Consider the following 14,024-nt stretch of genomic DNA (forward strand, 5'->3'; position numbering starts at 1 on the left):
CCCGACCCGCTGTACTTGTTGAGTGCAGTTTAACCGACGACCTTTGACCCCGGTTTAGATTTAATTAGCATTAAGTTCTGCAGATATCTTCCGCTTGATGTGTTCTGTTTTCTGGTTGAGAGAGAGAGAGAGAGATGGAGAGAGAGAGAGAGAGAGAGAGAGACGGAGAGAGAGAGAGACGGAGAGACGGAGAGAGAGAGAGAGACGGAGAGAGAGAGAGAGACGGAGAGAGAGAGAGAGAATGATATTTGTTCTTCTGTGGAAGAGAAAAAGATGGAGATAGGGTGCGAGTGTGTGAGAGCGTGTGTATTTTGGTCCTTTTTCTGGCATTGGGGGGATTGGAGGCGTACCCGCTGGTGAAGCCCAAATCAGATCCCGGTTGAGCTTGTCAACGCGGTTCCCACCGGGGGAGCGTCGTCGAGGAGGCAGGAGCTACCGCCTGTAAAATACAAATCTTGGCAGTGTGGGACGGCAGCGAGTACAAACATAGCCGCGTCTTACATAAGAGCATCTCTGCTACTCTTCGCGTCTTCCCCCAACGCCAAGCGGGTTAATGCACTTATTTACGTTTATCGACTTTTCCGCGGTAATGCGGTCATTTTTATTTTTGTTTCGGGGATGACATAAGCACTTAGGAGGGCCGATCTGAGCAGAGACCTGAACCAACCCCCAGGTGCAACCTGTTTTTCGCGTCTAATTAATACATTCTCCCTGCCGGTGGAGCCCGCAACCCGATATTTTCATGGCACATTACTTACAACTCCTGTGTAATTCCTCATAAACGCAGAACGTCTTCATTACAGCCCCCGCCGACAGGTTATTCTCCCATAATTGGAATGTTTTATCATCCACGCAAAAGCAAACCGGAGCGCTTCCCATACCATTATATCATTAAACGTCCCGAAGTGCTCTTCGGCACTGTTATCTGTTTCCGAAGCTGAGCCGGTGTCTGATTGAAATCGGCCACCTTCAGACTTACTCCATTTTTTTTATTTTGAAACCCCACCCGTGCTTTTCAATTCGAGTCGCGGGAAAGCTAAACGGGATATAACTTATCTTGTTTCCCTTTTTTTCGCCGAGCAAAAAATTAAACTTCTGCGTGGCTATCTCGTCTGGGCCCGATCTGCCGTGACCCGGCTGGTTTCAGTGTCTTTCACGCCCTGACTTCACATTCGTCACGTCCTTTCGGTTCTGTTCTGTGGCTCGGCTCCCTGTTCACTTACTGCCTCTTTTTATTTGTTCGTCTGCCTCTGTTCATCACGCCTCTCTCTCTCGTTCTTCTCACCCTGTCCTTCCAATCTCTGCCTCTTCTCTTCCCCCTCGGTCGGGCTCTCCATGCTGAAATGACAGGGAATGTGTTGTCCTTGACAGCAGCTGGTCCCGGTAAGAAGCCTTCCATTTACATGCTAATCTGCACCACTGTTCACTCCTCAGCTGCACGCTCGCACCCGGCACATGAAGCGACATTGAGTAAAGGGCCGGCCGAGGGATCTGAAGAGGCTTTTTGCTCGACGCTCTCTTCCCCATTGTGCCGAGCAGGGCGGCTTCACATTTTTTAACAGGCTCTACAGAGATCTCCAAATTCACATCGGGTTATATAATAAATCATAAAAACGGCTCGATCGCATGGAGTAAAAGCCTCTCTTCCTCCATCTTTCTCACTCTCTTCCTGTCTATCATTTGTCCTTGCCTCCATATTTCTTCCTACAGCCTACTTCCTATTAAAGTCCCCGTAAGGCAAAAATGCATGTGTCCTGAGTTTGTCACAACGCAGAAAAATGTGTTATTAACCACCCCAGCCAATCACCAAGTAAATGAAATGAGGTTTCAAAATCATGGAGAAAAAAAAAGGCAGTTCCCTCTGCTCTGAGATGCTGGGAGTGTGTCCGCTGAAGACGCTCAAACCACGTCCAATCACGTCGAACGTTTATATTGGAGTACAATGTGCGTAACTTCCATGTTTGCTGTGTGTCTAGTTGCTCACCTCAAAGCGCTGCGGTCTTGCTGCGGTCTCCCCGCTCTGCGGTGCCCCCTGCCGACTCCTCCACAGGCCAGGTCTGGGGCTCCGCGGCCTGCTAGCATGCAGCTAATGCTAATGTAACCAAACCTCGCACAGTCAAACCAATGGGGCGGTTTGGGACAAAACAGCTTTTCTTTTCCCAAACTCCAGGCTGTAAGCTCAGCTTTTTGAGTCATGATTAAGCCACGGCCAAAAAATCCTGACCACAAAAATGGTGAGAAACAGTTAAACTCCACAATTCAGTACTACATTGTTCAGTCTTTTCACATGTTTTCAGCAATTACTTCCTAAGATGTATAATGTGTTTAGAAACAAATCACTGAATTAACTTTACAGTGACTTTAAATGACACTATCAACCAAAAAAAAAAAACATGTCTTTCTTTTGCACGTCCTTGTTTGAGGCGACTGCCACCTCTGCTCTGCTTCTCCTTGTGTCAATACGCTCAGAAAACAAGTCGGCTTTGCGCTGACACACTCCCTACCTGTCATGAGCCGACTCGATTCCGACAGCTCTGACTCCTCGTTACGCTTTGTCACCACACAAATTTAGGCGCCACAGTGTTATTGTGTGATTCAGCACTTTTTGTTTCCAATTTTATTCTTTTTTTTTTTTTCCCCACCCATGCCTCACATCAATGCTCTTGTTTCCGTCCTGTCGCTCTCATCTCTGCTTTGGCTCTGACTGTGTGTTTTTGTCTCTCTGCTTTCTCTGTGCCCTCCACCGTCCGCTCCGCTGTCCGTCCCGTCCTGTCAGTGTCAGACCGCCATCCATCTCAGGGCAGCCCACCTCGGCTCCCACCACCCCCACCACGGTGGGAGGCTCTGCCTTTGCCTCTCTTCTCCCCAACAGTCTGACTGTTCACAGCTTCATCAGCCTCCATCAGTACTGCTGCCCCGCCGCTGATAAAAGAGTACAGCAGAAGGACAGGTAAGGGCCACCGAGTACCCCGCCATCTCTGCCGAAGCCCCTTGAACTCCATAAAGAGAGCCCTTGCAAGGTAGCTGCAAGAGAGCCCCAGCCTGCCAAGACTTCCACAGGCCACATTCCCACCCCGCCCTCAGGATTCAACCCACCCGAAAGGCCAGCACCTCCTGTTTGCCCGCTCCACCTTCCGCACCACATGTCGTCTAATTGATAACCCACATTGCCTTTCCCTCACCACCCCTTTGGCTCTTATTTTGCTGCCATTCACCCCCGCCCCCCACTCCCTCCTCTCCGCTCTCACCAGTCTGCACCGTAGCTACTTACTAATCCCAGATGTGACAAATAAAAAGGGAATGCACGTGTGTCAGCCCAACTAAGATGGAAGTCCTCAAGATAGAGAGAGAGAGAGAGATGTTCTTCTGGGGAAGAGAAAAAGATGGAGAGAGAGAGAGAGCAATCATCTTTAAAAGGACAGGGACAAGGAGGTGAGGTGTAGGGAGACAGTAGTGAACCCGGTGTATCATCACCACCCGCCTCCTCCCACGTCTCCTCCCGGGGCTGACATTCTGAGGCACGTCCCTGCATGATGCTCCAACACTGCCACCTACTGTCCCGGCAGCGCCTCGGCCCGAGCTCTTCTTCTGCATGCCTGCTCAGTTTTTTCCATTTACATTTTTCATTTCATTCAGGTAACATTTTACGCTATATTTAGATAATGTTCCGGACAAGTTTGCTTCTCTGCTTGTGCTGTTTTACCAATGTGGTTTCGTCCCCAATGGTTTTACATTCTCTGCTCTTGCTGTTTGTTTTCCTCTCCTTTTGCTCTCCCTCTCTCTGTCCTTCTGCTTGTTTGTTTGTCTCCTATATGCTGTGTCTGTCTCTTTCTCCCTTGCCGTTGCTTTCCAAGAGAGGAGGAAGACGAGGAGGGCGCCCATCAGTTCTGTTGCCCTCCCTCGGGCTGCAGTAGCCCTTCCTCTCGATGAGCTTGTGGAGGGGAGGAGTCTTGCCCATTTACCTGCGGAACGATTGTGCGATTTCTAACATTTTGCTGCTCTGAAAAGAGCCCTCGCTCGGTCCCTGACTAAAGGACTGAGCCAAGGAGTGACAAGGGATCAAGCGTGCAGCTGGAATCCAGGGGAACAATAAGAAACTAAATTCCCCACGATGCATGTGGATTCGTCTTTTATTTTTATTTTTTATGTGGAACTTATTGTTTGCCCTGTCATTGTGTTATTGGTGTATCAGGTGTACTCCAGTGTGTTTTGTAAGATTTCAATGTTTTTCGCGGCGTTTGCCTCCAGCCATATTAGGATGTCAGAACACATTGCCGTTATATGTATTGCGTTTCCTCATTACTGTCACTTTCATGCTCGTCTCCGATGCACCGGTTGAGTCATGTCTATTTGGATGTGCACGGCCGTCACTATTTGTTATCTAAGCGTGTCATGCCACGGCCCTGTTACCCTCTGTTGTTCAAAGTTAGAACGTAGACTCAAAGTGATTTATTTCTTGTGGGTAACCGAAGTTGCTTCTGCGTGGTAATATTCATCCTCATGTCTAATATTCATCCAAATGTACATCCTGCTTACAGAGTGAAAGAATGGATGTAAGTGTCACTATAATATCTATATGATGTGCCACACTATCGTTGGTTATTTGCATTTCCTACTTCAATTTCATAGTGTTGTCTTGAGAGGTCTTGGGAGACTCATACCAAATACATACACAAAGAAGTGTACACCGCAGTCCGAGCTAATGGGTGCGCCGGGAATTATCATACGGCTCTAAGGCTGCAAGTAAATAACAAAATGAATAATAAAGTAAAAGTGTAAAAGCAAGTGTAATTACACTTAAGTATAAATGAGCTGAAAGAAAATAAGCAGTAGCCGTAATCATTTTTCTGTTCCCCATGGCCCTTTTGCTTTTACATGCAAATCCAACTGATAGAGGTGGCATGGGTTATCCCAGATATCTCATAGACGCCTCTGTGTCACTGGATTAAGTTGCATGGGTGTGCGCCGGAGTGTGCCCTGCAGGTAACAACAGAGGTTGCCACCCACAACTGAGGAGGTCCTTTCTCGGAGAGTTGGAGCAACAGGTGACAAACATTGAATAAGCGGCTTCTTAATAAAAATACATTTCACAACACTTTGGTGCCTCTCGCTTTGTAGTCAATCTCTGACAAGAACCGTGGCGTCGTGGCAGGTTATTCGTTGGTTTACCTGGCCTGGTGGGTTGTGTAACGTGTGTGCGCGTGTTGTGCTTATTGAGCTGAGCCATCTGTGGTGGGATGGCCGGGCTGGAGGGGAGAGGTTCATAGTTGTCATAGCACCGTCAAGAATGTAACCTGTACAGCTCTGCAGGATGAGCAGGGGTGTGTGTGTGTGTGTGTGTGTGTGTGTGTGTGTGTGTGTGTGTGTGTGTGTGTGTGTGTGTGTGTGTGTGTGTGTGTGTTGTGTGCGTGCGTGCGTGCATGTGACTGTGTGATAGAGAGAGAGGGGGAAAGCGACGTGTTTGTTATCATGCCGCACCACTGTGGTGCAGGTCCTTTCCCTTGACAGAACAGTAGACGCATGGTAAGAACTTTAAATTTTCTGTAACTTTTGCAAACAGACAGAATTTAGTTTCAGCATCGGCAAGAGGTGCCTTGTCTCATTTTTATAGTGTTGCACTGTTCTGAAAGTTGTATGGCAATGTAGCCAGTGATGCTGTAGTCATGGTGTGCGACCTGCATTCGGTGAACGCATCAGTTAATTGTGTCATGTTAATCATCAGTGAGGAGCTGTATTCTATTGCTATTTTACCAAATCTATTTTGGAAAGCTATATTTTTGGGGAGTGGAGCTGTCGTCAAACTGTATGAATAGACTTTGATAATTAATAAGTGTTAAAAGGGGTGGCAACCGGTAAAGTGCATGTCATTTGCATAGTGTACGGAACACAGTTCTCAAAGTACGACATGAATAAGCATCAGGTATTAAGCGCTGCAGAGCATGTTATATAAGATGACAGTGCTAGACTAGGCCTCGCATTAGCCGTGGCCACTTATACAATGATACAGGATAAGACGTTTTTAACACACACTATTAATCCAGGGGTCACAGCAGCAGACGTTGACCGAACAGTGCAAGTAAAAAACAGAAAAGGGTAAAAAATGAAAAGAATTATACGTACATATATAAACAGGGAGCCGCATTTGTGAGGCAAACATGTGCAGAAGACGGGTGGTATGTTGAGATATGCTATGGTATGGGAAGCTGTCATCCCTGTTGTATTCTAAAGTTCTGGAGCAAAGAAATGAATTTGTCTAGGTAGAGTAATTGGAGGCGCAGTGCTGGAAGGCCGGGTGATCAATGTGTTGGCGGAGGAGGAATGTGCCTTCCGACCTCTGAATGATTTCATTGTTTTCGCTAAGTTGGCCATTTTGAATGGGTGAAATGACACTGGGCATAAAGAATACACAATACTGAATACTTTTCCAGTGTTCACAGTTGCGATGGATGGTGTGCTTCATCTCACATAGTTATTGTAGAGAGAGGGCTAGTTGGAATTGGCCCAGGAGCAGATAGAGATGTGTCATGACAGGGGCTCCTCTGAGTGTGTGTGGGGATGGGGGTTTTACCTGCTGCTCGTCAGATCAACCAACGAGCAACAGTTATGCAGCCGCTAAGATCGTGAATCCACTGATTAACTAGATCCATGTCCGGTGTGGCTGCTCAAACCACACCATCCCCACACCACAGATCCATTGAGTCTGTCTGAGAGATACGGTGGAATTCATTTAGATACCAGCGAAAGACACAAAATTGACTAAAAACAAAGAACGGCGATATCAATTTCATTCAGTCTGTCTGAGAGATATGTTGAAATTCATTTAGTTGGTATTGAGATAGCAGTGAGAGAGACAAAATTGACTTATAATAAAAAGCGGCGATATTGTGGCCATCTGGGAATCAAAAAGACAGATCGATGCTGTAATTGGCAGCTACACAACAGGCAAAGGCCAATCTGCGATAGCCCCAGTATCCTGCTGTGGCCTCAATGGCACAGCCAGCAGACCTGCTGTTGGCTCTGTGGCACACACAGACACACACACACACACACACACACACAGTCAAACACACCTTCCTACGGTGACAGCACATCAATTATGGATGAGAAAAGGACGAACCGCAGATTAACTCCATTTCTCCACGGTGCAAGCCTCCTCTTCCAGGTGTCAGTCCTCTTGCTGCTCTCTTCACATCAGGAAGCAGCCAGTCTCCAGTTTTTAACAGTTGCACTTAGTTCCAGTTCCAAATGAATGTATTTGGAGGTCGTGCAGAGGTCAGGACGGTACCCTGAGATTCTGCCGGTCTAGGGTAGTGTGGCACTTCATGGCGGTGTAATTTGAATACAAGGTTTCCTGCATAAGTAATGAGGTCCAAATGCCACACGACCACACTCATGATTAATACAACAAAGTTTTTACTCCTATATCATCGCCACCTTGTCTCAGCCCTCTTATTTCAGCGGGCGAAAGCTAACGAATGTCATGTTTAATGCATACGCAGCAAGTGTGGGAATGTAGGGCTTTACACAAATAAACAGTCAGTGTCTCATTCCCACTAACGCAGAACTCCCATTCACACAATTATTACAAACATTTCTGAAAGTTGAAAACATCAATTTGGGGGTCTGTCTTTGAAGACGTTTGTTTGTGAAGGGCAATGGGCAAAAGAAACACTTTCATTTAATGGCAAAGCATGTGTCTCTTGTAGGGATGCATCGATCTATTGGCTGTACATCAGTATCGGCTGATATTCGACTTGTTGAAATCCATCGGCCTATCGGCAAATAACATGACATTTACGGATGGCAGTGGCCGATGTTATCCGTTGTGTCGCATCAACTTTGCGCTGGCTAAATGTTTCAGTGTTTCCCACACATACTGGATACTTTACTTTGGCCGCCCAGGTATATTTAGCATTTTTCATTTTCATTTTTTTACCCGTCCGAGAGAACGACACCATCCGCGATCGATTAACTAGTGGACTCGTTCTCTGGTATTACGTTAGAAGATGCGGACGTGGCTCTCTGGTTCAGGTGGATTAGAAAGCGCTCCAAGCAGGAAGTGATGCTGCGTTCACGGGAACTCGAAAAACTTAAATTCTTGTCGGAAGTGGTGCTGCGTTAGTCCCCCCCCGCTCCCCGGACAACAGTAGCCTACTCAGTATGATTGAATTTGTGCTCATTCAAAGATAGTGTGTTGAAGGGCTGAAAGACTTGAAAACAGTTCAGTTATTTTTTTTATAATGAAGATTTCTTTGTTTCGCTGGCACAAAAGGGGAAAAAACAATCAAATGAAAATCGGCTATCGGCAAAATTGTTATTTTAACCATCGTATCCGTATTGGCCCAGAATTTCACAGTCGGTGCATCCCTTGTCTCTTGACTGTCAAAGGTGTTTGTGGCTCTCTGGGCTGGAAGAAATCATTTTGTGTTCTCTGCCAAAGTTCACCAATTTCCATAAAAGGGACACAAAGATATGCTTTGGAGTGGGTTTTCCTTCTTAAATAAGATGTGAAGTTGAAAGAGAAGGCCTAAGCCAAGGCAGGCTCATTTTCGATGGGGCCATCTTCTCGAGCAAATCTTTTTGCATTCCGGCCTCATTTCTGTTCATGTACCAGTTGAATGAAAAGTCCATCTCTTCTTGCTGATGTCACGTATCTCTACCTGCTATCAAATGAGCGCAGTGAGTTTTTAGGGGGAAATTTCAAGAGCTCTAAGGAGAATAAAGGAGATTGGCTTGCTTATCAAAGACAGCATGTCTTGTAAAACCGTAAAAAACACTTGACAGTGACTGCCTCTTCGTTAGAGAGAGAGAGAGAGAGAGAGAGAGAGTGGCCGTGTTTGCTTTCGATCCACACCCTACGGATATGTTGTGTGAAAAATGTGTATACAATGAGGCAAGTATTGTCATTCACAACTTGTGGAGCATACTACACGCTCTAAACGGTACCAACGGCGACCACGTTGCTGTGGTAACCACGCTTCTCATCTTAACAACTGCCTCGCCGCCCACAAAGGTCCCACAGCAACCGTCACCAAGCAACCCCCTCCCTCCTCTCATTTTCTCTATTTAAGGAGCAGCGGAGGGAAGAGAAGTCAGGATACATATAGAAAGAGGTTTTTCCATGTAGAAATGTGAAGAGAGGGTAGCTGCCATGCGTGGTAGGAAAAAAAAAAAAAAAAAAAAAAAAGCTCTTTTTCAATTAGAGACGTGACATGATCTAAGGATCCTTAACCACAGCTCATTTCCTGACATCATCTTCGCTGATGTTAAAGTAATTCCAAATGCCGATGCCACACAAATTCTGAGCTCTTTGAATTTACCAGCAGATGTCAGAGTTTAGCCTTCTTATTTATAGGCCCTGGTAATACTCCTGTGTTACGCAACATGGTGTAGGGGTTACATTGTTGTTATTTGGCCGAGCCGTGCATTGTTCAAAGCCACAGGAAGTCCTGTCAACGGAACACAGAACAAACTTGTGACTCTGGTTCTGGATTGTACAGGTTCAGATGAATTACTTAAGTATTGCTGAAGTTGATATCATAATACACAAACCAAATTGCTTTCACATTTTCCATGACGTGCCTTTACAATGTCGTCATTTCTGCCAATGTAGAACTAAAAAAGGAAGTCCTCAGCTGAACTGAGCAGGACGACTTAGAGAGGGGAGGGGGATCTTGTTTGGCTCCAAAGGCCCATCGGGATAATGGCCGCTTCAACACAATGAGGCATTTTCCGAGCTGCATAAGTGGGTGATGCAGGCACTGTGCGATGTGTGAAAAGGTGAAAACCACCGCACAAGGAATAGTCGGCGACCGGACGCTGTGGCTGGCTTCCCTTGTTTTGTGTGCTCGGTTGCCTCTCACAATTATGCTGGCTCCCACACTTCCACTGACCCTGCTTTTCCGCCCTTCTGGCTTTTTGTCTTCTTATGGGACAGGGCACAGCTGACAGGCATGGGTGGGGCCAGGGCACAGAGGAAATGTAGGCGGAGCATGTGACTGCAGTCCTTCTCCCATGCACCGACTACATGACTCTTTGGGTGGATATACGTGTTTTTATTTTTTTGTTTTTTTATGGGGTTCTTTTTTTATTCCAGGACGCAATATTGTTGGATTTCCCAGAGGTCTGATCATCTGATGACGCATGAACGATAAGCTGTGTTAACTACACACACCTAGGATGAATAGGCTGTTCTTGGTTGTCTGTGTTTGTGAAGTTCTTTAGCTTTAGAGAGCAGCTCAGCGAGAATGTAGTAGGAAATGTTTTGAGGTGTACGATGTCTCATGTATTTTGTGGCATTCCTGGAGCTGAATGTGCCTGTTTGACGCTGACTGTTAATCTACAACCTGGTCTTTCCTGTCAGCTCAGTGTCATTATCACACAGGCGGAGTGTGCTTGTGGCTGCTGACTGTTCAAATGAGCGCTTTCATTTTTATTTTTGTATGTGTGAATCAGAGACTTGACTTAAAAAATGGGGAAACAGACAGAGTGAAGTAGTGAGAGACTGAAACAGGAGACGAGAGGAAACTTAGAAGAAAACTTGGGAGAAAACGTAGTCTGCCGTATACTAACTTTTATCCAATTGTTTTCAACGAAGAATAGAGGGCAAAGACCCTCACTCACATTGGAGCTATAAAGCAGGAAGGATATTTAATGTGGTCAAGGTACATTTGCGTTGGAAATGTTGCCCGGAGTAGGTTTCTGTTGATGCTGTCATAACTTGCCGCATTTGAAGAGATTGTGTAGCTACTGGAGACGTGTTACACACTGCAGTATAAACCAGAGATTTATCAGTGAGACATTTCTGTGTCTAGTGTCCTTCCTCATGACATCCACTCGGAGATGTTTAATTATTCGCCGCTCAAATGTCTACATGTGAGTCCCTCATCTAAAACTAATAACACATGCATTTTTTACTGATTGTATTTAGTATTTTACCAGTTATCACAATTGTTCTGCCTCCTACCATCTCCTCCTCTAGTGTGGAAGGGGAGTCTCAGTGTCCGGAATCGGGCACCCACACAGACGGCTCCTACAGCCAGACCCCTTACCCGCACGTTTCGGAACGCTACACTGACAGCAGCGCCACAACATCGGGTCCCAGGGGTCCTCCTTGTGCGGCGGCCCCCAGCTCCATCAGCTTGGCCTGGGCACTGCGTACACGCCACCAACCTGCCAGTCTGGCCCTCCGCAAGCAAGAAGAAGAGGAGAACAAGAGATGCAAGGCCCTGTCTGACAGCTATGAGCTCTCAACAGATCTGCAGGACAAGAAGGTAAGTTAGTGATTCAACTTGCCCAAAGAGAACATCATTTACACAAAATTGATCATTGGATGTCTTAGAGTGAGTTTCATACCTCTTGTCCTTTTGCCAGGTGGAGATGCTGGAAAGAAAGTATGGTGGCTCCTTCGTAAGCCGCAGAGCTGCCAAGACCATCCAGACGGCCTTCCGCCAGTACCGCATGAACAAGAACTTTGAGCGCCTTCGAAGCTCTGCCTCTGAGAGCCGCATGACACGCCGCATCATCTTGTCCAACATGAGACTCCAGTATTCCTTTGATGAGCGCCAGCCCCAGCAGCAGGCCCAGACGCAAACCAACTTCACCCACAGTGTGGCCATCGGACCGCCTCACTCCCCAGACACAGACCGGCCTGCAGACTACACACACTTAGAGGATTCCTTCTCCAAACAGGTGCTTCATCAGTCTATTGTTTTATTCATTTTACAAAATGTGTGTGCTTGTGTATCATAACCGTAAGACAAAGGTTTGCATTCATAATCTGCAGCTCAAACATGAACTGAATGTGGTCATCATACATTCAGTTATATGAAATCCTCTGTGTTTTGTTTCTAACAGGTGAAGTCTTTGGCTGATTCCATAGACGATGCCTTGACCTGCCGCACAGGACGCAATGATTCCCAGGAGGGCAGCAGGGAGGGTGGAGGGATCAGCGAGGACTTTGGGGAGTGTGTGTGGAGCAGTAGCAGCAACCCTTCTTCCCAGAGAGGGCTGGGGGAGCGACCCAGGGGCGGTGGAGGGGGTCTCAGCATGCACGGAGACAGCACGGCCACCTCCTACAGCGATGTCACCTTGTACATGGACGACTGCATGCCCTCCTCCCCCCTGTCTCTCGACAGGGCACCGAGCAGTACAGATACAGAGTACTGGGGCCCCGGCGGTGGCGTAGGGGTCCGTGAAGACAGCAGGGACACCGAGGGAGGGGGCAGCAGTAACAGTCGTCGCAGCACCCCTTGCACAGAATGTCGGGACTATCGTTTGAGGGGCGCCCATCTACCCCTCCTAACCATCGAGCCGCCCAGCGACAGTTCGGTGGACATGAGCGACCGTTCAGACCGCGGCTCTCTGAGCAGGCAGCTGGTCTATGAGCAGGAGCCTGGAGTAGGGGCTGGCTCCCCTCAGGGAACCCTCAAACATTCCCCCAGCACAGGAACCCGCCCCTCCTCCACCGCCGCTGCCCAAGGTCAGACCCGAGCTGCCGGTAGACCTCTGCCCACGCACATCCCTCACCACATGGCTCACCACCATCACCACCACCCGATTCACCACCACCAGTACCCAGACACTCCTTCCTCATCCTCCTCCCCGCAGCAGCCCCCCACTACCCCTCTGTCCTCCTCTTCTTCGACGGCGCTGCCCTCCGGTGGTCTAGAGCAGCCGTGCTGTTCTGACGGTGACAACGACTCGCTCAACTCCACGACCAACTCCAACGAGACGGTCAACTGCAGCTCTGGATCCTCTTCCCAGGACAGCCTGCGAGAGCCACTACCTCCTTTGGGCAAGCAGACCTACCAGAGAGAGAGTCGCCATAGCTGGGACTCTCCGCCTTTCAACAACGATGTCGTGCAGAGACGGCAGTATCGCATAGGCCTCAACCTCTATAACAAGTAAGCACACTAGTATCTGAAAAAAACCCAATCTATATCCAGTTGTAATGTGTTCTAACAGTCATATTTAGATGGTTTCTCTATATTTTTATTTTATTTTTGCTTGTCACAGAAAGCCAGAGAAGGGAATCCAATACCTCATAGAAAGAGGGTTTGTCTCAGACACCCCAGTCGGTATCGCTCGCTTCATTCTGGAGAGGAAAGGCCTGAGCAGGCAGATGATCGGAGAGTTCCTGGGCAACCGCCAGAAACAGTTCAACAAGGATGTTTTAGAGTGAGTGTGGAGCCAAGAAATTGCGGGAGAAGATTTGCAGAACGAATTAAATTTCACATTTTAAACCTTTGCAATTCTATAGTTGGTAAATTTGCTGTAGTTGGTACCAGGTGTAGATAGAGACATATTTTCACCCCGCCTGTTGTGTTTCAGCTGTGTGGTGGATGAGATGGACTTCTCAGGAATGGACCTGGACGACGCTCTAAGGAAGTTCCAGGCTCAGATTAAAGTTCAAGGAGAAGCTCAGAAAGTGGAAAGGCTCATAGAGGCTTTCAGGTGTGAGGACCCCTACACCAAGGCTACACTAGTAATCATTTCAACTGCTTTTACTTCAATGATATTAGTTTCAACATGTTTTCTTTTCTCTCATACAGTCAGAGGTACTGTGTGTGTAACCCAACCCTGGTTCGCCAGTTCCAGAATCCCGACACCATTTTCATTCTGGCCTTTGCCATCATCCTCCTCAACACTGACATGTACAGCCCCAATGTGAAAGCTGAAAGGAAGATGAAAATTGAGGATTTCATCAAGAATTTAAGGGGTGAGACAAAACAAATGGATACAGATTTGCATGAAACACAACCATACAATATAGGCTATTGTCAGTGATAATTTAATTTAATTGTCAGTAAAGTAGTGAGGGTCAGCACCCTGAGTAGATTTTTCATTCTTTTCTTATGCATTGTAATCTTATCCAGATCTCAGAATGAGACAGAATATACAAAACAGTCCGGATGAAATAAAGATGTTTAAAGATAAACTGTAATATAGATCATATACACTATCTATAGAGAGACTGTCCATAGAAATGTTTACAGATGTGTTTCTTAAATGTGCACTTGTTA

At 47.0% G+C, this 14,024-nt stretch overlaps 1 protein-coding gene across 1 annotated transcript in view; it reads left to right on the plus strand.

The window, feature by feature from the left end:
• iqsec2b (IQ motif and Sec7 domain ArfGEF 2b) overlaps positions 1-14,024 on the plus strand; it is a gene marked incomplete at its 5' end in the record, with an annotated part of 28,216 nt that overhangs the window by 7,318 nt on the left and 6,874 nt on the right. Inside the window, 6 exons of the mRNA XM_080015782.1 lie at positions 10,982-11,273; positions 11,374-11,691; positions 11,857-12,905; positions 13,018-13,179; positions 13,333-13,455; positions 13,554-13,720. Coding sequence (XP_079871908.1) covers positions 10,982-11,273; positions 11,374-11,691; positions 11,857-12,905; positions 13,018-13,179; positions 13,333-13,455; positions 13,554-13,720 — 2,111 coding nt within the window. The remainder of the gene's footprint in view (positions 1-10,981; positions 11,274-11,373; positions 11,692-11,856; positions 12,906-13,017; positions 13,180-13,332; positions 13,456-13,553; positions 13,721-14,024) is intronic.

The sequence above is a fragment of the Zeus faber genome, assembly GCF_960531495.2.
Source record: "Zeus faber genome assembly, chromosome: 15".
NCBI lineage: Eukaryota > Metazoa > Chordata > Actinopteri > Zeiformes > Zeidae > Zeus > Zeus faber.